The sequence below is a fragment of the Notamacropus eugenii genome, chromosome 2 (genome assembly GCF_028372415.1).
Source record: "Notamacropus eugenii isolate mMacEug1 chromosome 2, mMacEug1.pri_v2, whole genome shotgun sequence".
In the NCBI taxonomy this organism is placed as follows: Eukaryota; Metazoa; Chordata; class Mammalia; order Diprotodontia; family Macropodidae; genus Notamacropus; species Notamacropus eugenii.
In genome coordinates, this window is record NC_092873.1 from 261,451,455 (window position 1) to 261,475,611 (window position 24,157).

General features: G+C 37.2%; 1 protein-coding gene across 2 annotated transcripts in view; it reads right to left on the reverse strand.

Moving 5' to 3' along the window:
- RPS6KA2 (ribosomal protein S6 kinase A2) overlaps positions 1–24,157 on the reverse strand; it is a 434,977-nt gene that overhangs the window by 96,827 nt on the left and 313,993 nt on the right. For both annotated transcript variants that reach the window (XM_072643859.1, XM_072643860.1), the window contains exons 4-8: positions 19,290–19,370; positions 17,526–17,605; positions 13,062–13,168; positions 9,428–9,465; positions 8,230–8,372 (exon numbers count right to left, since the gene is read on the reverse strand). In XM_072643859.1, coding sequence (XP_072499960.1) covers positions 8,230–8,372; positions 9,428–9,465; positions 13,062–13,168; positions 17,526–17,605; positions 19,290–19,370 — 449 coding nt within the window. The remainder of the gene's footprint in view (positions 1–8,229; positions 8,373–9,427; positions 9,466–13,061; positions 13,169–17,525; positions 17,606–19,289; positions 19,371–24,157) is intronic.

Here is a 24,157-nt window from a genome sequence, read left to right on the forward strand (position 1 = left end):
TCCTCCTGCCAGTTACAAATCATGACTTTTTTTTTTTAAAAAATTCTGTTGATTGTTTAAACTTAAGAAAGGGATGGAGAAAATGTTGATAACTCAGATTAATCTTGAAAGTATGTCACATGAATATCACCACCACCACCACACCCACACTGCCTAGAGCTGGGTGGTGAAACATTTACTCTGCTTCTATGTGTTATCTTCCTCTATTTGAGAACAGGAACTATCTTTCTTTTTACTTACATTTGCATTTTTTGGCTTATTTTTGCTTAAAATTGCATTTCTAGTGCTTACCACAGTGCTGGGCATACAGTAAGTGCTTAAAAATACTTTATATATTAGGATAAGAAGGTACAAAATTAGCTAGTTATGATGGTCTAAAAAAAGTTATGATGTACAGTAAAAAAGGGTGGGGGAAGGGAGTATCATATTAGACACAAGGTCCCAAATGAGGAAGGCTTATTCTCTGCTGTATTCTGACCTGAACAGACTACATCCATGAGGGCATCTCCATTTTGAAGGCATTAGTAAAATGGCTGAACAAGTTGTGGCATATTACTGTAATGGAATACTATTGTGCTATAAGAAATGATAAGCAAGAGGACTTCAGAAAAACTTGAAAAGACTTGTATGAACTGATGCTGAGTGAAGCGAGCAGAACCAGGACGATACTGCACACCCTAACAGCCACACTCTTCAATGACTAACTTTGGAAGACTTGTCTCTTCTCAGCAATGCAAGGATGCCAGACTCCAAAGGACTCATGATGGAAAATGCGGCTCACATCTAGAAAAAGAGCTATGGAGTCTGAATGTAGATTGGAGCATATTATTTGCTCTCTTTTTTTGTTTGTTTCTTCTTTCTCATGGTTTTTCCTATTAGTTCGTATTTTTCTTTACAACATGACTAATGTGAAAGGGAGTTCAATATGAATATATACATAGAGTCTATTTCAAATTATGCCCTGTCTTGGGGTGGGGTAGGGGAAAGATGGGGAAAAAAATGTGAAACTCAAAATCTTAGAGAAGTGAATGTTGAAAACTAAAATTGAATAAAAACATTTAAAAACACTTCAAAGATTAAAAAAAGGCATTAGCAAGCTTGCAACTGATTTACAGTAGAGCAAACAGGACTGTGAAAAGCCTGGAGCCCATGGGCAGATGAGGACATATTGAAGTATTGGAAAGGTTTTCCAGAGAGGAAAAACCTGGGATGAGGCAGAATGGTGTTGAGCAATTATTTGAAGGGTAGACCATCTGAAAGAGTTAACAAACTTTATTTTTGGTTTGGACTTTTAAAGCAGAACTAGAAACAATGGGTAGAAGTTGTAGGGAGAATGATTTTTGGCTTGATAAAATAAGGGGGAAAAGTCTCTAACAATTCATAGGGTATCTAGGTGGTCTAATGGAATGAGTGCTTGGCCTGGACAGGAAGACTCATTTTCCTGAGTTCAAATCTGGCCTCAGACATTTATTAGCTGTGTGACCCTGGGCAAGTCACTTAACCCTCTTCGTCTCAGTCTCTCATCTATAAATGAGCAATTAACTTTTTTTTTTTTTGTATTTTACTATGTTATGGAAATGCTTGTCTTGTTAAGTTCAGAATAAAATAAAGTATTTTGCATGTTGAAAAAAATGGCAAACCGCTTCAGTATCTCTGCCAAGAAAACTCCAAATGGGATCATGGAAAGTCAGACCCGACTGAAAAATGACAAAACAATTCAAAATGTTCAACAGTGGAATAGATGTCTCAAGTTGAACCATAAGCTTTCCTTTATCTAAGTTAAAATGTTCTGAAAAAAAACCCAACACATTGCTATTAATAGAACATTTATTACTATTAATATTCAATAGCCAGTCTGCTTTTTCTTTGAAGACTTCTAAGTCCCACAGTAGGCTGGGACATCAACAAGGTGCTAGTCATATGATAGGTGCCCAATGATACTTGTGGGCCTGATTTATACAGCTCTCAGTGCTGTAGCTGGGTCCACACTGCTGCTTAGTGAGGATCATGGTCATCCTTTTTGTATTTTTTTTAAGCTATCATCAGTCTACTTAAATTTCATCTTTATTTCCTCAATAGCCCCTCAAACTCAGAGAAGGAGATCATTTCATTATGACTGCCAGGAATGAGCCACTCAGAAGTTGTTTGAAGGCATTTTATCATTCCATTTAATCAGGAACTGATTTATACGAATCCCTGGAACATTATGCATATTAAGTCTTTTGGCTCGGGTAGACCACATTACTGTACTGACCAAGTTATCCAACACAAATTGAAAAAAGACAGCTCACCTTTGAGACCCAGGCTCTAGCAGAATGTGCTTAGCAAGAGCTACTGGAGAATCATTTACAAATTACCACCTGCTAAGGCCAGACCCTGATGTTCCACTGGGTGGATTTTACGTGGAGCAGCCCCCATTTTGACTGTAGATTCAATCTCTTCCCAGTCATCAGGAGGGGCTTCACAGCTGCTGCTATTATCTATTGTGCCTCCAATTAGAAAGCAAGAAATAGGGTAGAAGCAGAGGGATCCCTAAGTGGACACTTCCTTTACTCTCAAAAAAGACTGAATCCTAGATACAACTATGGCTCAAGCAGCCCTATAGGGGAAATTCCTCAGGGTCCAGGAAAGGTGGGGCCCTTCATGTTTCATGCAGTGGGTCTTTCCAGGGACTGAAGGGGCTAGAAGTTAGAAATTTTACTTGGACGTCCAAACTTTAAACTTATGTCACTGATGGAAATCCTTAAAGTGAATTAAAGGTGCCATTTTAATCCTAAAGGTTATGCAATACACATTCACAGTTCAATTGGACAAACATCGATACATAGCTGCTACGTGTTAGATGAAATGCAAAGCTTACAATCCCTGTCACTGTGGAACTTACATTTGAATGGGACATTCACTTCTGTGTATGGGTACATAAAATAGAATGGTCATGTAAAATCAACTGTTTATTCTTCTATAGCTATCTTGTATTGGGGACTGACTACATATCTTTTATTTAGATATTTTTGTACATATAAATACTTGCTGTACCATAAGGCACTCTTTGAGGAAAAACTAGCCTTGATAATGTGAAAGTAACCCTTTGTCAGTAAAAATGGTTCTACCTAAAAAATTCTGCACAGAGAAGACACAAAAAGAACCCCGTAAGATGATCCTATAAACAGGAGTTGCCAAGAAGCTATGTGGTATGAATACCATCGACCTGGAGAACTGGACTCTAGTTCTGGTTCTGCCACTAATAAGTGGTATGAATTTGGGGAAGTTTGGATCTCTTTTTCCTCTTCTATAATATGAAGAGAATAGACTGTTCTTGCTGTTGAGTCATTTTTTTCATTTGCGTCCGACTCTTTGTGACCCCATTTGGGGTTTTCTTGGCAAAGATACTGAAGTGTGGTTTACTATTTCCTTCTCCAGCTCATTTTTCAGATGAGAAAACTGAGGCAAATAGGGTTAAGTGACTTGCCCAGGGTCATACAGCTAATAAGTGTCTGGGCCAGATTTGCATTTAGGAAAATGAGTCTTCCTGACTCCCATCCAGCCCTTCTCTCCACTGCACCACCTAGATGCCCTGAAGGGATTGGATTAGATAATTTCTAAGGTTCTTTCCAGTTCGTGGATTCTTAGTCTATGAAATTAAAAAAAAATTTATCTCTCATTGCCTAGGAAACTCTGTAAGGTTATAACACCCAGGACTTGCCAATCAGCATGAGTGAAGGGTGTTTCCATGCTAGGAGTTCCTCATATCAAGTAAATAATAGATTGAGAATAGAAAAAAGTAAAAGGACAGGTCCACAAGAATTAATCAAAACATCCCTGTAAAAAGTAATTCCAGCCTGATGTAGAAGCATGCTAATAATTTTCTAAGGACATAAATACAAATGCCATTTAAAATTTTTTTTCTTCAAGTTACAAGTTCCCAACAGGAAATTCAATGCTCCTCAAGGAGATTCACTTAGAATAGCAATGCAGTCTTTTGACAGTTTTGTGAAAGAAGGGAAGGAAAGAAGAAAGACGAAAGGGAAAGAGAAAGAAAGAAAAGACAGAAGGAAGGAAGGAAGGAAGGAAGGAAGGAAGGAAGGAAGGAAGGAAGGAAGGAAGGAAGGAAGGAAAGAAGGAAGAAATACAACTATAGTTTTTTACAGGCTTCCATCTTATGTGACTTGAATCAGTTACCATGTGGGAGACCAAAGAGTCTCCTTGGTCTATGAATTTAATGACTTTTAACTTTCCTTAACAAAGCAAACAGAAGGTACCTCGAACCAAATGTGCTTTATGAGTTGATCTCTTCATGAGCTAAGACACTACAACTCCCCCTATTCCTTCCCAACGGACCATTCTGCTTACTGCAAAATGGATTCTGAAGCTACTGTGGAGAATGTACCAGACACAGAATTGAAAGACCTGGAAGTAAATCTCACCTCCAACCACTGGCTTGTTGTTTGGCTACAGGCAAATTATTTCACCTCTGTAGCACCTTGGCATACTCCCCTCTGTAGAGTAGGGATATGGATATTTGAATTAATTATCTAACAGGGTGGTTGTCAAGAGTTTTGTAAAATGTAATGCTATGTCAATCTGGGTTATAATTATTTTTATTACCAGAGGAAAAGGGAATTCACATTAGGGAGGCAGCATGATACAGAAGAATACTGTATGATACAGATACTAGTTCTGGAGTCAGGGGTCCTGGGTTCAAATTCTACCTCTTAGATTTACTAGTGGTGAGACATTAGGCAAATCAGGAAGACCCAGTTCAAGCTCCATCTTTAATTGCTACTGGCTCTATGGCCTAGAACATGTCACTGGCCCCAGTCAACTCTCTATGCATGTAAACTGATCAATAACTTCACTGGTTGAGAAATTTTATCCGCCAAGAGATTCCATACATCAATAAAAACTACTTCTCTGGGTATACATATGTGTGTGTCCCTCTCTTCCCCTCTTCTGAAAGTGGTAAGCAGTTTGATACAGTTTATACATGTGTTATCATATTCCACTCTTTTCTGTCTCCAGCACAGTGTTTTACACAAATAAGTTTAATCAATGTTAGTTGAATTGAGTTTGTTGCATACCCCAAATATGATGAGAACCCTAGTGTGGGAAATGGTTACATATGGATGGCTTTACTAGTTACTACTTTGGTAATTTTCAAACAGCTGACTAGTCAATGCAGTGAAACTACTAGTCACTTCAGTGAAAACAATTCAGTCCCGGTATAAGAATTATACTGGTGTGGGAGTCAGTGCTAGACTGGAGCCATGGTTAGGCACTTTGAACGGTATAATTGACAGGAAGAATCAGGTAGATATTATTTCAGATGCCAGTAACATCCAGGGTAGGTAAAAATAAGAGACCAAAGAGTTCCTAAGGTGAGCTTACACCAGGTGCAGGGAACATTATCCCCACCAGACATCTAAGGTGAAGAAAGATTAAGCGATTTGCCTATAGTTACACAGTGCCTGCTGCACGATTTTAATTTGGATTTCCCTGTCTCCAAGTCCAGTGCTCTACTCATTACTCCACCTAACTGCCTAGTTAAGTTATTGGGGGGTTATTACGTATTAATTTATGGGACAATGATGAGTGATAACCTCCTACTGATCTCCTCAGTTGTAGTGCTCTTTCCCTCCCTTATTTTTGCCTATGGTTCTGAACATGCCACAAGTGGCATTATCTGAAAAGTCATAAGTGGTATTATCTTAAAAACTACTCTCCTTGGCATGAGTAGCTTTGGGGATATAAGATTTTCTGTGAATGTCTCTCTAAGGAATTCTTTTTCTCTAGGCTAAGGAGTTGGGCTTTTATTGGTAAGTGAGGGGGAATCAGTGAAGGCACAGGAGTGGTGGAGTACTAGAATCAGAAATGTTTAAAGATTAATTAATTAATTAGCAAAGATTACTCTGGCAGTATGTAGGATGGATTAGAGGAGGAGAATTATGGTGAATGTATAATCAATCGACAGGTCTTTTGACTAATTGGATTGGTGGTGGGAGATAGAGAAAGAAGTAAGAATTAAATATGATTCAGAGGACTTAAGCCTGAGTGACTAGAAGGATGACAATGGCATTAAAATAAATGGGGAATTAAAAAAGGACTTGTTTTTTGGGAGAAAGACAGTTAGATCAGTTTTGTAAACACTGAATTTGAGATGTCAATGGCTCATCCAGGTAGATATGTACTGCAGGCAGCAGGAAATGCTCGTCTGTTTCTCTGCTTTAATTTGCCTTAATTTTTATTTATTATATTAATTAAATGGATTTTCTCATCTCTGTTTTTCATTTGTAAAGCAGATGTGTAAAATGTTTTCTATTTCTCTTTCCCTCCTAATTCCTTCTCCTTAAAACTAAATTTTGCTTATTGTACCTTATTTGATCCATTCCATTTACTACTTATATGACCTCAGGGAAATATCTTTACCACTTTGGGCATCACTTCTTCATCTTAAAAATGAGGGGGTTGGACTAGGCGATCTCTAAGGTCTATTCAGTACTGAATCTATGATCCAGTGGTCCTATGATTTATAGGTGATGGAACTTGGTCACTGTAGTTCATCGGAAACAGTTATAAGAAATCACTTAGGAGCTTGATTTCTTTTTCTTCTCTGTCATCTTTTCAGAATTTTAGGGCTGTAGCAGAGATAAATATCATCACAGCAGAATGCTACCAAAGATCATACAAAGGAAGAGAAAGAGGAAAAAAGATAAATTTTAGAGTGACAAACCATTGATTAAAATATACTTTCTTTGGGATCTTGGAAGGTCAGATACTTCCTATCACTATAGTTTCTCAGGGGAATTTGTAATACTCAGGAGTTCAAGGGCCTAAAAACCAAACTGTCAATTTGGTCCCAGAGCTAGTTACCTGTTTTTCCTAAAGCTGGCATATTTAGGTCATTTTTACAGAAGGCAATAGGATACCCCCTAGTCAAAAATGACAGCAGAAGTTTCAGAGATAGATAACAAGTGGCAAGATCCATCTGAACACTCTACTTAAGCCCTGGGGAATTTGGTTGTCTTTGTGGCTTTGTTGCTAGATATCTGTGTGATTTTGGGAAGCCACTGAGCCTCCTTAGGTATTTCCTCACCTAAAAAGTGAAGAGATTAGACTAGATTATTTTTAAAAGTTCTTTCCAATTCTAAAATTCTGTGATTCTTCTTTGAGTGCCAACTGTCATTTTACATGCCTATGATAACGAAAAAGGAGCACACCTAATGCTTACTTATAACTTCATTTTAATACGTTTACAACATAAGATTCCTCCCTCTTTCAGACAATGTTTGAAACCATGTTCCGTATTCAGCACAATATAATTGGAAAAGCAGTGAACATGAAGTCAAAAAGCCCAAGATCAAGTCCTGACTGCTACTGTGTAGCTATTTGAATGTAGTCAAGATACACAAATGCTTATAGATAAGATTATTGTTGTTCAGTCATTTTGCAGTCATATCTAACTCTCTGTGATCCCATTTGTGACTTTCTTGGCAAAGATACTGAAGTGGTTTGCCATTTCCTTCTATAGCTCATTTTACAGAAGAAACTGAGGCAAACAGGGTTAACTGACTTGACCACAGTCACATAGCTACTAAGTGTCTGAAGCTGGATTTGAACTCAGGGAAACAGAAGGACACAGTTTTTGTCCATCATCTCTAAGTTAATATGTTTGATCTTTGCATTTATTTTACTTATTATTTTAAAAAGGCATCAATAAAATGTATTTTTAAAGAAAGAATAAAGTTTAAATGTTTTCAGCTCAGATGTGTAGAAATTGAAAAAAAAAAAACAGGTTTAGCTTTGTTGGAATAAAAACTAATCCTAACAATTAAACTTACTGAAAATTGTGTGTGTTGTCCTATGACATAGTGAGTTCCCTCTCCTTGAAGGTTTTAAACAAAGGATTATGATCACTTGTTATTTATGTTGTGGAGAAGATTTTGTTTTCCACTGTAGGTTAGACTAGATGGTCTCTGAGGTTTTCTTTAGCTCTGAGATTCTATGACTCATATCTTGGAGTAAGGGAAGGCATACCGAAGACTATGGGTGCATGGCTTACAGGGTGAGAAGTCATTGACTAGTTCTTTCTGATAAGTTATTTAGTATATTTCTTCTCCCAGGGAGTCCAGGAGCAAGGAAAAAAAGGGGATGGGGAAGGGCAATGCATATTTTTTTTCCCTGAATGTCTAAAAGATTGCTACATCTACCAGGAGGACTAGAACGAGCCATTACCATGAGCACACCAAAGGACCACCAGTCTGCACTTTGTGTGTGCCCTCGCCGATTCACCACCTCTGGAGCCATATATTCTATTGTCCCACAGAACGAATAAGCTCGTTTATCATGGTCAATAGCCTCCTTGCTCAGGCCAAAATCTAAAAATGGGGGAAAGAAAAGATACAATTTAAATATAACAATAGTCATCATAACTCTTTCCCATGTGCATCATCAAAGTCAGAATCTCAAAAGAGTGAGGTTGTATTCAATCACGTTTTTAGACACATTGGTTCTGATTGGCTAGGTCTTGTGTTCCCCCACTTTTTCCAAATGCATTCTCATCCTTTTAAAAATGCATGTTTTTCTATGGAAAAATACCCTTGAATAGCTCAGAGTTCCCAAATGATGAATCCCAGACAGTATTGCCATTCTGTAGCAGTGATAATTCTGCACTTTTTGGGTAAGTTAAGCAGCAGCTCCAAGCAGAGCATCATCCCAGACTCCTAAGGCTCCATGAAATATCACATGTACCTTTAATTGCCACCTCAGTCAAACTTTTGGAAAGTGTCCGTTTAAGTTCAATTACTCAGCTTCTTAAGAATTAACTCTTTCCATGACCTTGGTCTGAGAGGAAGTTCCAAAGTAGTGCAGAAAAAGCTAAAGTCAGAGAAAGCAGAGTGCCCTCACCTGCTAATTTTATGCCTGTTTGACAGCTAATATGGCTGTACAATCCTGTAAGCAGGGTGAAGTTTTATCAACAAGTAGTAGATAGCCCTTTGGGGAAATTTTGCTTGGATTCCTCAAATTTTTTGCTACACCCCACTGTTTTTAAGTTTATGAGAAAAGTAGAGAAATACCCAAATGTAAGAAGGCATCTAAAATATGATCTAAATAAAGAGGTTCTTGACTGAGAGCAGTATAATGGTATTAAGGAGTATGAATGGGCCTCAACAGGAGGGTATAAGATGAGAGGTGAGAACAGGGGGGAAAATGGGAAATAAAAAAAAGGATTTAAAAAAATCACAATTTGAGAGTTTAAAGTACAGCAGAGAATGGATCATAACTTACCAGATCAACAAAAATATTTATGAAAATCAATTGAAAAGGTACTTGCAAACAAATGGAAGTTATACTAATGGATCTTTTCATTTTCAAATGACATGTAAGTTTACAAGGGCTGAGATGAAGTTTTAGTAAGAGCTGTCTTACAAACCTGTAATCTTAATGTGCCCCTCTTCATCTAGCAGGATGCTAAAATTAAAGGAAAGAAAATAGGACTTTAGAAGGAGACTCAGCATATTAAACCACAAGAGACAGTGGAAAGAACAAATTTCATTAGCATGGCAGAAAAAAAAATGACCCAAGGGAATGGACCATGGCCAACAGGATACTTGTCTTTGTAGGTTTTTGGTTTTGGAGACAACACACTTTCTACTCAAACTCTTTCCTCTTGGTGGTGAGAGAAATGATTCTTAAACCAATGATTTGGAGATCCAGAGTTTTCTCTTTTTCTTTAGTACTCATTTCAAAGTTCAGTTTCTTGAAAGACATTACTGCTAATGAGATTCAATTAGCTCCCCTCAATATTAGTCCAACCCCATCTAATTTTACAAGGAGTTTAAACCAATTGTGTTCTACTTGGGTTTGGGTGAGGATAGGGTCTTTGATTAGATTGCTTGAAGGGACAGTGTAATTTACAAGTAAATGACATAATCAAAGTTCATTAAAATAGGTCCAACCCTTCATTGTAATGTTCATTCTCTCATTACTCATTAAGGAGTCAGAGTTGATTGCCACACTCTGGAACACCCACTTTTCCAAGGCTATATAAGCCTTGAGTTGACTGCCAGGTGGGGTCTTTGGCATTTGAGAGTACCACTGACCTCTTTTATTAATAACACATTAACTAGGCTGGTTAATAAAATGATTAAATTACCCAGAAACTGTCTCTCAAACTTTCTAAATGTCACAGTGGAGTTAAATATCAGATATATATGCTCATACACACACATATACATATACATATGTATAAAAATATATATGATAAATACAAGAATTAAGGAAGGCACCTTAGGCTGTCTGGTATATGCTTGATTAGTCAAATCAACAAGCATCTTTCAATCATACCTCAGCATTCAGACACTTCTGGCCTGCCCTGCCAGCATCAAAGTAGTTTTGGCAATTTCTCAAAGTCTATCTTTGCTTGAGGAAAAAGACAGGATTTAGGAGAATTCTGAAACCACTCTGGCTGATGGCTACTCCACTCCAGAAGCACTTAAAAATAATTTCTTTGAAACCACGATGGTCTCAGAAATCCTAGGGGAGTGAGTGGTGGTGGTAGGAACAGATGCTTCCCAGGGGTTCAGGTCAACTCTCCAGGAATGACTGGAATGTGTTTCTGGTAGTCAGAATTTTGTGGTAATTAAGAAGGGATGTATGCGTATAGAGCTGAAACATCGCAGTGTGCCCAGAGTATGAAGGATATGGGCCAGGAGGAACAGAAAAGGGATAAATGTAAGGATGAAGAAGCGATATCTTTCAACTTCACCGTTCCTTCTAACACATGATTTTGGTGGAAATTTTTGTTTGAGGTGAAAATGTGCTGTGCGCTATCCCTTTCAGCTGCATTTTCCAAATTAATATACCCCAATATACTTTGAGATTTGAATCATATTGGAAAATAATCTATAAATACTAATGTAGGAGTCCCAAGGAGATGGAATATTCATGGGCTGAAGAGAAATTGAGGAAATTTTGGCAGAAAAATAAAGGAATTTAAGCCTATTTTTATGCCCAAAATGGCTGAGCATAAGTGTTTTATACATAATTTAATATTTAGTATTTTAGAAGAATAATGTTGGCTAGCACCACAATGTTTCTCACAGAAGTGTTATTCAGGTCACGCAGAACATGAATTTTCTTTGTAACCAGTTTGGAAAACATTTTATACTGTTATGTTTTCTTTTCTCACCATTACATACACATATAGACACAGAGTTAGACAAGTTTGGAAAGGTAGAAACACTTTACACATTAACTCATTTGTTATCATACATAAATACATTTCCTACGGAAAATCCATTAGAAAAAATTTATACAGTTTTTGTGAGTGTTAGAAAAAAATAGAAGAAAAACGTGTTACAAAGAATTATGAGGCTAATTTTTAGCTGATGAAGCAAATTTGTTGGTCTTACTCATTATCCATATCTAGAAATGAACAACTTTCAAGAATGGTAAACTAATAACTCTGAGATAAACAAGATATTTTTTAAACACTGCAATTAAATGTTACTATATTTAAACTCTAAAAGATCACTTTAACCTTTAAAAGAGAATGGTATCAGTGCCAAGCATCAATATGGATGCATACATTGCTTCTCTCACACATGAATGTTTGTTTACCCCCTACATCTATGGGAGGTAAAGCAGGTATAATATCATATATTTCCATAATACAATATCTAAGAGATGAAAGTTAAGCTTATTTTCAGTGATACCTTTTGTAACTACCAAAGATGACAGAAAAGATCAAGTATGATCTTACACTTGAAACTAACCCAAATGTTGACAGTTAAAGGATTAAAGTGCTTACCTATAAACCAGAGATAGTAATTAAAAATGTTTCCTTTTTGCATCAGCTTTTCAACAAGACAGTTATATTTAACAAAATATTCTACTTTTCTATGTTAAGATTCAAGCTAGAGCTTTCAAAAATAGTTCAAATGCAATTTAATAAGACATGCCAAAAACGTACTTGTTTATGTGGGCTGTCATGCCCACAATCTCACATAAACAATGAATTCCTCCCCTCACAATGATAAAGTTCAGCATGCAAACTTTGCTTATGAATATGCAGATATTTCACACAAAACAGCTGAACCACATTTAGTGAGGCTTGCCTCAGAGAAGATTTTTACTTCATGCTGGTCAATTAGAACTGAAAAAAAATATGCATTAAATCTCGTTTCTGAGTGGCCATCTTATCTCTGTTAGCACTATAGATGAAAGGGAAAGGGAAAAGGTATTTTGAAAAAGCTGCTTTCATTCTTATTATGGATTAAACACATAAAGTGCTCAGAGTAGTGCCTTTTATACAGTAGGTGCTTCATAAGTGTTAGTTGACTGGCATTCTAGCAATAAAATTGCAGGCTGATTGTAAGGAGAATTAAGGGAAAACTGACCTTCTACCTTATGAGAAGGTGTTTTTGAAAGCCAATTGGCTCTAAAATATACTGGGGCAGCTAGGTGGTGTGGTGGATAGAGTGCTAAGTAAGTAGGAGTCAGGAAGACCTGAGTTCAAATCTGGTCTCAGATATTTACTAATTATGTGTCCCTAGGCAAGCCACTTAAGCCTCTTTGCCTCAGTTTCCCCATCTGTAAAATGAGCTACTCTATACTGAGTGGCTTATATTGAGAGAAGCTTGAAATTCCTTGAGTCTGATCAAACATCTGAAAGAACTTACTATGTGCAGTCAAGAGAAGAAAAGAAAGACAAAACTGAGTGCTAGATGAAAAATGATAGGACTACCACCTTAGTTTAGGAAATCCAGGAGGGCCTGAATACATTTCAAAAGGCAGCAGCTTGGTGACTTTTTCAGGGACAGGGAGAGAAGAGCATTCATTAGCCTGTCCTGGAATCTCTGCCTTGGAACCTGACAGTATGAAGATTTTCCCAGTCTGCTTTGCAGAGATTTTCTAACCCTGGTCTGCAGTGCCAGGACTTTTGAAGAAGGAAGGGTGGATACGGGTAAAGGCTTCAGTGTTATTAACACTTGTCAGTTGCAGATAAGGAACAAATCTGGGTTCAAGAAATTCTTATTTCCCTTTGCTTCTTTCCTCTTACTTACTTTTCAGGCTTTAGATCCCTGTAAATGATTCCTAGACCATGAAGGTGGTCTAAAGCCAAGGCCAGCTCAGCTAAATAGAACTTCACATCCTCTTCAGTAAACATTACCTAGTAAGAGAGAAAAGAATAAATCCGTTTACTTTCTTGTGTGGCTGATTTGTTCTAGAGAACTCTGCCAGCAAGAGTGACTCATTTCTCCTAAAAAGTATACAGTTTAGTCCAATTTGTTCTGTGAGAAAACCATGGGCTCCCACTGCCTAGTCATTTTTGGCTCTTCTGATGGAAAAAAAAAGTTCATAGTTTTAAGATAAGGAAAGTAAGAGAATAGATTAAATATGAAAGCACCTCTCAACCACTGATATAAATATATTGGAGCAAAGTAGCCAATAATTCTCCCAATCCCTGGTTACTTCCCCTTGGGCTGTAATTTTGTATTTATAGGTAAGTATGGGTAGTTTTTGGATTATCACAACATTTCAATAAAAAAATGGAGCCACATTGAAAATCTGACAAGAAAAATCTGCAAATATATCCAGATTTTTCTACTCTACTCAACTCCTTTAACTTAGAGTAAGGAAAGGAAGACATCATTCCTAGGTCTCTTGCAAAATTATTCCCTCTAGGGGTTTGCTCTCCTTCTTTGGGGAGAGAAAGAAAGAAAAGAAAGGAGAAGTAGTTTTAGTTTCAAACAGCTTCCCTGCTGAGCTTGAGTAAGGCTTTGTGAACAGTCTCCATGTTCAAGGTAGGATCATAGATCTAGGGCTGGAAGGTACTTTGAAGGTACTCGAATCAAGCTTCTTCATAATACAGATGATGAAACTGATGCCCAGAAAATTGAAATGATTTGCTCAAGGTAATAAATGGTAGAGCCAAGATGTGAAATTAGTCCTTTAACTCTACATCCAGGACTCTTCCACCATATCAAGCTGTTTTTCAACAACCACTAAGGAGGTGTTAACTGATTAGGGGAATTTTGAAACAAGATTTAACATGGAATAGCTGGTGTTGGGGTAATTGGCAATGAATATTCATGCTACCAAGTCTTTAATGAGTAGTACCGTAGTTATAATGGATAAGATCGGACTTTAGAGCCAGGAAGACCTGGATTCAAAATCTCACATCTCACACAGACTGGCAGTGTGATCCTGGGCAAGTCACTTAACACAGCTGGGCTAAGAGTCAGGAAGACCTAAGTTCAACTCCAACCTCAGGCACTTACTAGCTACCTGACCCTGGGCAAGTTATTTACTCTTTGTCTCAGTTTCTTCAACTTTAAAATGGAGGTGGATAATAACACCTAGCTTCTAGGTTTGTTGTGAGGATCAAATGAAGTATTTGTAAAGTGTTTAGCACAGGATCTGGTATATACTAGATTCTTAATAAACATTTGTTTCTTTCCTCCCTCCTTCCCTCCCTCCCTCCCTTCCTTCCTTCCCAGTGTTCTAAGCAACTTTCTAAGAGTATAAATTGTAGAGAAGGTGTTGAACTGCATTGAAAGAGAAAGTTTCTCTCTGGGAGCTGCTTTACACCAAAGAAATAACAAGGCCAATTCTTCTCTCTTATCCCTCACCCAAAATCTTTATGGTCTATCTGCCATTGATGTACCAAGACAACATAGCAAGTCATACTTTCCTGGGACTTCATGCATGATTTGTGGAAAAGAATAATATAAAGACTGTACTAAGCTAAATCAAGAATATGACCATGGAACAAATATGGGTTCTAAAGTGAGACGACTTCCCCCTTTTGGTGCTTACTTCTTGTGTGGCCTTGGGCAAATCACTTCATGTTCAACCTCAGTTTACTCATCTGAAAAATGATGAAGTAGGACAAGAAGCCTCCAAGGTCCCTTTTATCTCTCTGTATATGACTGTATAACTGTTGTTTACTACCTTCTCCATCACTATTATACATCTAATTTCACCAACACAAGTAGTTTCCTTATTCATTTTGCTATTTTATCAGTCAGGTACTTGGCTATTATTCAAGAGCCTGTGGACATATGGCATCACAGAAAGGGATCATACAAAAAAAAATAACCCAAGACTGGCTACCCACGGTAACTTTCAGCTTCTAAGTGATCCGTGGATAGTAACAGACACAAAACAGGTCAAGTGAAACCTTGTTAACAGCTGGTATGTGCAAAGGACAAAGTTTCATTTAGTGAGACACAAATTGAACATAAAATACTTGGGTATATTCAGTCATTTGATGTATAATGTGGAAGTACATGGGTGGAAAATAAAGATCTCGTACCCGTAGTCCAATAAGTAAAATATGGCTAGAGAACGTCAGAAATACAAATTGTACCAATGTATTTTATTAAAATGTTGATTCTTGACTATTCTCTTTTAATAGGGACACTACACATTTATGTATTTTAATTTCAATTGGGTCTTCACTGATACAAGACAATCTTATTACTTCTCACTAATTGATTCCTTATCCTACTCCCTGTAGAATATTTTCTAAACATTTTTTTTCCTTGAGCCTTCCATACATCTGCCTTTTCCCCACTGATAAGCTTAGGATCTTGCCTCTTATTTACTGAAGAAATCAATGCCTCTTGACATGACATCCTTTTTCCTCTTCTTTTCTTCAACTCAAAACTCCATTACAACATTCTCCACTCTCCACTTTCTTTCAATTTTTGATAATAAGGTGACTTTTTCCCCAGCCAACCTCTCCATCACCTTCACTGACTCATCATCCATATCATGCCCCTGACTTTGAACGTACCCTGAAACTCTTTTCATGTGTTCTCTTTTCATCTCTATACTTTTTTTTGGTGATCATATCAGCTTCTATGGATTTAATTATCATCTTTATGCATGTGACTCACAGACTTGCATATTCAGCCTCTGTTTCTCCCCTGAGCTATATAGCTCTGTGTTAATCAGCTAGCTATTGGGTATTTCCAACTGGATATTCCAGACACATCTCAAATTCACGGGTCCAAAACTGAACCCATATCTTCTCCCTCTTGAATTTCTCAATTTCTGTCAAGGGTTCTACCTTAACCTCAGCCACCTTTATACTTCGTATAGAATCATTTGCCTCAGTAAGCTCCTTGAGAGTAAAGACTGTGTAATTTTTTGTCTTGTATGAGCCTTGCACAAGGCATAGCAAATATTGTTCAGTCATTTTTCAGTAGTGTCTAACTCTTTGTGACCCCATTTGGGGTTTTCTTGGCAAAGATATTAAATGGTTTGCCATTTCCTTCTCCAACCCATTTTATGGATGATACAACTGAGGCAACCAGGGTTAAATGATTTGCTCAAGGTCACAAAGCCAGTAAGTGTCTGGGGCTAGATTTAAATTCAGGAAAATGAGTCTTCCTGACTCTAGGTCAAGTGCTCTATCCGTTGTAGCTGCCCCATATAGAAAGTAGTAGGTGCTTAATAAATGCTGGACAAATATAAGCATTAGTATTGTCACTGTTCCTGGCAAAATTCTGGGATTTTTCTGAGCTTTAATATTCAGCATGTCTTTCAACTCAACCCAAGAAGCTAGATTAATTAGGGCAGAGAAGGCCCATACAGTCATAGATTTATATCTGCAAGTGTACAGTAAGATCAACTATTCCAACCCTTTAATAGATGAGATAATTAATTCCTAGATCAATTAAATGGCCTGTCCAAGGTCACAAGGTAGTGAGCAACAGTGTCCAGATTCAAACCCAGGTCCTCTGACTACAAATCTAATGCTCATTCCACTGTAGCAAAATATTCCATTTACGGTGACTGAAGGTTGAACATTATTGAGTTCTGAGCCTGGAGTTAGAAAGACCTGAGTTCAAATTCAGCCTCAAACATGTATGTGACCTTTCTATGTGACCCTAGGAAAGTTGCTTAACCTCTGTCTGCTTCAGTTTCTTCTATTGTAAATGGAGATAATATCACGGTTGTTGTGAGGATAAATCAGATAACCGTAAAGTGCTAAGCCCTGTGCCTGGCACATAGTAAGTTAGCTATAGTAAGTAAGCTACAGAAATGTATTATTACTATTATCTTTATTATTACTATATTGAGAATTACTAATGAACATGAAGAAGGTCCTCTATCTCCATTGTGGAGCACTTGAATAGATGGCCCTGAAAATAAACTGTGATTAAGGACTTTTAGGGGGTAGTAAAGTTTTGATCCCAAGGCATCTTTCCATAAGGACCACAAAGCCATTTGCAAAGAGCTTCAGATAACCATCAGAATAACAAACTCATACTTCTCTATAAAAGGCAGGAAAGTCTAATTATTGTCACTCTCACCATACAGAGCCACATAGGAGTTATTTGCCTCTCAGTCTCCCAGCAATGCTAGGTCTCATTTTTTTTTTGCATCGCCCTGTGACATTCTCCTTATAAAACAAATTCACATCATCAAATCTTTCCTGCATCCCCAACAGCTCTAACTTGAATTCAAGAACAAAACTTACAGCAACTTGTATCTTTTTCTGCTTGTAAACTTACCTCTTTGGAGAGCCTTGTGAAAAGATCTCCTCCCCGTAGAAAATCTAATATTAGATACAGTTTTCCTTCTGTCTGAAAGGCTATATTGGGAAAGAAAGCAGGACAGGACATCGGTGGTGAAGGTCTCTTTGGATTGTACATTACTCATTCATTCATTCTGACTTGTCTCTTTGTACTTAAAAGTTTCTTTTTGGTCAACATAATAACATTCATTTAAAAAACTGAGTCATTTTAGAAAAGATACAGGAACTCATGTGGGAGAATAGACACCTGGGTAGAGAAAATAAATAAAATGGCCTAAAATTAATAACTCTATTATCTTTTTTTTTTTAAATCTACGGTTTTAGTATTTCCTATTCCTTTTTCTTTTCATCACAAAGAAACCTGTCTTATTATTGATGCTAAGTAAGACACGGGCAGAAGTGAGAGGACTATGGAAAATAACTAATTGATTCAAGTTTAATAATAAACCTTTATTACAATATTGTTGAAAATATATGGTATATTCTGATACATTTGATAAGTACATTAAATGGCAAATGCTTGAAAGATTATAGGGCTGCAACAATCTAAAGCTATAACATCATAAATTTGCGTGAGAAGAGACCTTAGAGAATACTACATTTTCCCCTATAGCTTCAAAAGGATTGTGTTCTTTCTAATTGTGTTTGATGTCACTCTGTTATTTCTTTTATGGAAGTATCTGAAACTGGTTTGCACAATTTGTTATGATACCATGCTAATGAAACTAAGTTTATGACCTAGAACACTTTGTGTGGCTCATTATTTTTGTTGTGTTCCAGAGAGTGGACAGCGCATCTAGCTATGGTCAACTGTCCTGCAAATGTATTCCTTTGGTGACCTGGGGACTGGGTGAGAGTTTGTGGAGGGATCAGCCTTTCTGGTAGCTATGGTTACAGGCATGCACCACCATGTTTGGATTCATAAGAATTTCTAAATAAATATATTTAGTCTTTTATTCTGATCAATTTAAGAAGAAATTTTGAGGCAGTATTGTGAGCTGAAACATGACTCAGTTTCTTTCTCCCTAAAATCATTTGTTTCTGTTTTACATTTTTATTTTAGTTTCACGAATATTCTCCCCAAGTTTTTATTCCCTTATAAGTGTTTATCTTTCTGTTCTATCTTGCAGCATTATAGGCTCTAAGTCACTGCCAAGTTCTTAAAATAAAGGAGAATCCTTAAGACTAAAAATAAAGGAAAATCCTTAAGACTCAAGTAAAAATGTAATTAGAATATTGCATCACTTGTGTCTCTTGGCATATCAATTTTTTTTGCAACTTCTCTTTGCAACTGTAAAAATTCCCCTAATTAAAAAATGGCAAAGAAAAATGTAAAAGGTAATTTATGAGATTGTTGGGCCTTTGATCATTGGCCTATTATGATTTTCTTTCTGGCATTTTATTTGTTTATGAAAATAGGAGCAAATATTGAGATTACTCAAGCTAGGATACGTAAGAATGCTACAATCAGACAAGATAAAAATTGATTTCCTAATTCTGAGTTGTTCCCATTCAAAGAAATGTCTTTTAATAGGATCCTGTAATAAATAGGTCATTGTGTATTTTTAAAGGGGAAGTGACGAGAAGCAGAGTTAGGCAGATGGCCCAATCTACCAGACAAAGCTTGAATAAATGAATTAACTATAATGTTCTTCTTTCTACCTTTTGATGTTTCTTTTATTTGGAGTAACTTGCCCCAAGTCCTTACAACCATTTGTTACTTTTTGAAAATTGTATTTACCGTAATGAAGCTTGACAATGAAAGGGTGATTCACTTCTGCCAAAATATCTCTCTCCATTTTTGATCTTACCCGATCTCGAACTGTAAAGCACAATAACAAAGACTTTCAGAAGGCAGGAAGTAGACCTTTCATGTAAAGGGAAGGTATAAACTTAGACGCAACCGGTTTTAAAGGCATGAATATCCCTACAAGTCCCACTTTCCCAAATAAGGACAACTGGGAGGTTTACATAAATCCACAGCGAAAAGGATATTCAAGTGTTCTCTTAGACTTTGCTATGGCAGAATCATGCATGCCATATGTGATCATCATTGGGCCATGGGCAAAGTGTTCAATCCTTCAATGGCTCCCTCTTACTCCTTAAACAGAGTCTAATTATTTTAATTTAGTATTCAAGGTCTTCTACAATCTGTAATGACTATACTTTCTAAACCTGAGAATTCATTATTAGAATCCCCCTGGATGAAATAAAAGAATTATACTTTTCAGAGCTGATTGTGCAGTTAAATTCACTTATTTTACAGATGAGGAAATTGACGTCCAAGAGGCTATATGACTTGTTCAAAGTAACACAGTTAATTATTGGTAAGTCCTAGGACTAGAACTCAGGTGTCATAACATCCTGGATGAAAGGACAATGTATCATTTACACTAATGTACTGTAACACTTAGGGGAGAGTTAGTCTGGAGCCTGAATCCACAGATGACAAATGCTTTGGGGGAAATAAAAGAAAAACAAAGGCAATTTAGGTTGGGAAGAATTTAATGAAACAAAGGCTATGAATGGAAACTATTACCTCAAATAATTACAGCCTGAGACCTGGGTTCAGAAGTGAAAATGCTTGCTGAGCATTTGTATTTACAATACAATTTCAAATCACTAGAAGTGTTTTTGTCTCTAGAGTAATAATCCTTGAGCTTAGAGATCATTTTTCTCTTCATTATCATAGTAACTGTGTTTCAAAATCTGTTCAATAGGCTGGAGAACAGAGTATGGTCTCACCTTCTTTTCTTATTGAAAAATCCACATATACCTTGAAACCCTCTCTTTCAGTTAACTACTAAATTAAGGTCATTGTTCATTCACTTTTAGAAACACCTTTATTGTTCAACAATAAAATGTTGAGATTGATAGGAATGTAGGTAGAAGGGCAAGAGGCTGCTGATAAGGTAATAGGCAAGACAAACTTCCAGAAAGGGGATGGACCAAGATCCTGCCCCTCCCAAAGTATTCTTTCCCAAAATGGATCATAGAGGTCATAGGCTTATAGAATGTCAGTGGTTGGAAGGAACATTGGAGATCATCTAGTCTAATTCCTTTATTTCACAGTTGCAAAAGGTGAACCAAGAGCATGGGTTCACTTTGCCATTCTCACAATTGTTTAGGTTTCCCTTGGCAAAAATGGAATAATACCTACTTGCATATGCATTATATTCCCAACTAGACTGAAAGTGGCAGCGCATTGCCCTCCGTGAGGGTATGACTCTGTTCTATCTAAATTTTGTATCTCATCTACCTTCAAATTGTGTTCTGAATGTATAGATGTTAAATACAATGTTTGTTTAATGGAATGGTTGATGATATCAAATAATAACAAGAACAATAATAGCATATATTATATAATTATTCTGTAATCATATAAATAATATTTATATAGCACTTAAACATTTGTAAAGTGCTTTAGTATATTATTTCTTTTAAAGTGATCCATACCATTAAGCTATATAACACTAGGTAAAGTGAAAGAGAAAAGTGAGGTAGGTCTAAAGCTTGCTATTATCAGAAAAGAGGTGCATCTCTATAGGTGCTATGAGGAAAGATGACATCGACATCATCATCATCGTCATCATCATCATCATCATCATCGTCATCATCATCATTTTTGAGAGATGCAGATACTCTGGGTTCAAGGTCAATTAGGATGATGAGTTGCAGAGGTGTCAGCCTGAATTGGTTCATTGTATACTCAGCATCCATAAAAATTTTCCCACGGTACAGATTTGTCTGACCATGTTATTCTCCTGTTCAAAAGTAATCAGTGGCTGTCTGTTATTTATAGCATAAAATATACCGTAATCTCAAAGCTTGGTATTTAAAATCCTTGACAATCTGACTTAAACCTACCTTTCCTCCTTGCTTCAGATTAATCCCTTTTATACATATTTACAGCTACATTAGATTAATAGCTGATATTCAAACTCACCCTGTCATTTTCTTCTTCCTGTCATTCATAAAAGATACCCCATATTCCCACAATGCATTTTTTCCTTATCTCCATCTGTTGAAATCTTTCTTTTCCTTCAGGATACATTTCAGCTGCCACTCCTGAATGAATCTTTTCCTTACCCACCCAGTGGAAAATAATCTCTCTTCTCTTAAAAAATTGCAAGAGTATTCTGTATGGGTTCCTCTTTTCACATTTTATCTTCTCTTTTGCTGAGTTTCACCTACAGTGCTGTGCAGAGCCAAATGGTGAGTATGAGCAGGGCTACAACACATTGCTAATAAGGAGTTTTGTAGGAGAAACAGTACAAATAATGTCATCATGCTGGGGCTAATGGCCTATAATCCCTACTTGCTGAGGCTGGTAGAGTTACAGCAGGACTAAGTGGATTGGGTATCTTCATTAATTCTGGTACCAGTATGCTGATCCCCTGGGAATAGGGGGCCCACCAGGATACCTAAGGAAGGACAAACTGTATGTTTGTCCAGTAATGGGAATGGGACCATGAGTACCCCTTACACTTTCAGAGTGTGTAAAACAGGGAGACCCAGACTCCAAGAAAAAAATTAATCAAAGAAGTATATTAGCAGAAAAAAGATGAGTCAGTCACTGAGCGTGGGAAGATAACTGATGGGAAGCCATAGGATCCACTCGCAGTCATGCAATATCAAGAGATCTTGAGGAAGATCCTTCAAATATTGGATGGGTCCTTTGTGGTGAGCTTTTGAAGAGGAAAGGAATGAAACTGCATAGGATAGACAGGCATAAATGGTTGTGATTTCTACCATTGAGGGAATAGCCCTACCCGTCAGATTATAAATCTTCAGGAGTATATCTTTGTCTTATCTCCTCATTAGACACAACCTACTTGAGAGTAGGGACTGTGTCATTATTCATCTAATGACATACTGAATAAAAAATTAGACTTAGAGCTATGAAGACTGGATTTAAATCCTGTCTCTGCCACTTACTAGGTGAAAGCTCAGTTTCCTCATTTGCAACATCATGGGATTGGATTCAATGATTTCCAAGGTCCCTTCCAGCTCTAAATCTTTGATTCTACAATATTTATATCTCTAGCACTTAGCCTAATACCTTGCATGTTTTCTATCTGGACCTGTGATTTCACTGACCTACAGAATTACTTCCATGGAAACTATCAATTCAGATGGGTAACCATTCTACAACTTATATGGTTAAAAAGTGGCCTGGCCAAATTAAGAGATGAAATTACTTGCCCAAGGTCACACAGCCAATGCAAGTGCGGGGCAGGACTTGACCCCAACTCTTACTTACTTTGAGCCTGGCTATCTATTCATTACAATGTGCTGCCATTCCTGTACATACTTAGGCTTTAAATTGTGTTCGTCCTTTGCTGCCTAAGAAGACCATGCCATCAGAGAAATAATGACATGACTTGCACTTGACTTTGTTTTGAGTGAGGAAGGGCTGTGCAGGTCACCAGCCTCACTTCTCCTCCAGAGCCATCTGAATCCAGTGACCAAATATTCATCAAGATGACTGGAGATGACCAAAGATGAGGCAATTGGGGTTAAGTGACTTGCCCAAGGTCACATAGCTAGTGAGTGTCAAGTGTCTGAGGTGAGATTTGAACTCAGGTCCTCCTGACTCCTGCACTGGTGCTCTATCCACTGCACCACCTAGCTGCCCAGGCTTTAAATTAATGTTAGACTGAATGGTTAATCTGTGGATATATGACTTCCAAATGCTCAACAAAGCTTATCATTAACTTTGCATTCATATTAAAATGCAAATGTGCCTTTTGATTTAGAAAATATTTTTTATTATTTCATCTTCTAAAATTAATGCAGCTTATTAATAGAAATAAGCAAATATGTTTATCCAAGAACAAAGCCTCATATCAATATCCTAGTTTGTTCATTAGGGTAGTTTTCTCCATCAAGCTACCTTCCCATATGATTTGAAATATTAATACCCAAACGCAGCATCATATGATCATAGTTCTAAAACTGGAAAGAATCTCAGAGGCCACTTAGTCTATGTGCTTTGTATTTGATTGTATGGCTCTGTAACCTAGAAGAAAAGGCAAAGATACTACCCTAGTCCTCCACTCCCCACAATCCACACACCTACTACATGGCAGAAGCAATCACAAAGTACCTATACATTACACCTACTATGATGGATTATAGGTGGTAGTAGCAACTGTTAATGTGAACAACTAAGGAAACATCTTCAGAAGCAGAGAATGACAACTACATTGTAGTCTGTTCATTTCATAAAAGAGAAATAAAAGGTCTTGTCCACATAAAGCCCTTGACGAAAACAATGGCATTAGAAAGGTTCTCTCCAAATAAAAACTAATGAAAAAATGGGAGACTGATAAGAAATATGGATAAGTTTTATACTAAGAAGTGGAAATTTTATGTCATACCTGTGATCATGTATCTCTTCCTTCTTAATATAAGTTCAGGATTGGTGTAGACCCCTACCCTTCCTGAGCTGACTCCCTCACCTAATTTGCACTCACTGACATGTCTGTGGTTCCCCAAAAGGGGTATGCTGCATTAATATAACTCCAAATCTCTCAGGGTTTTAGAGGTAACCCTGGCGTAGAAGTATATATTTATATCACCTGCCACTGTAGCTCCTGAGATCCA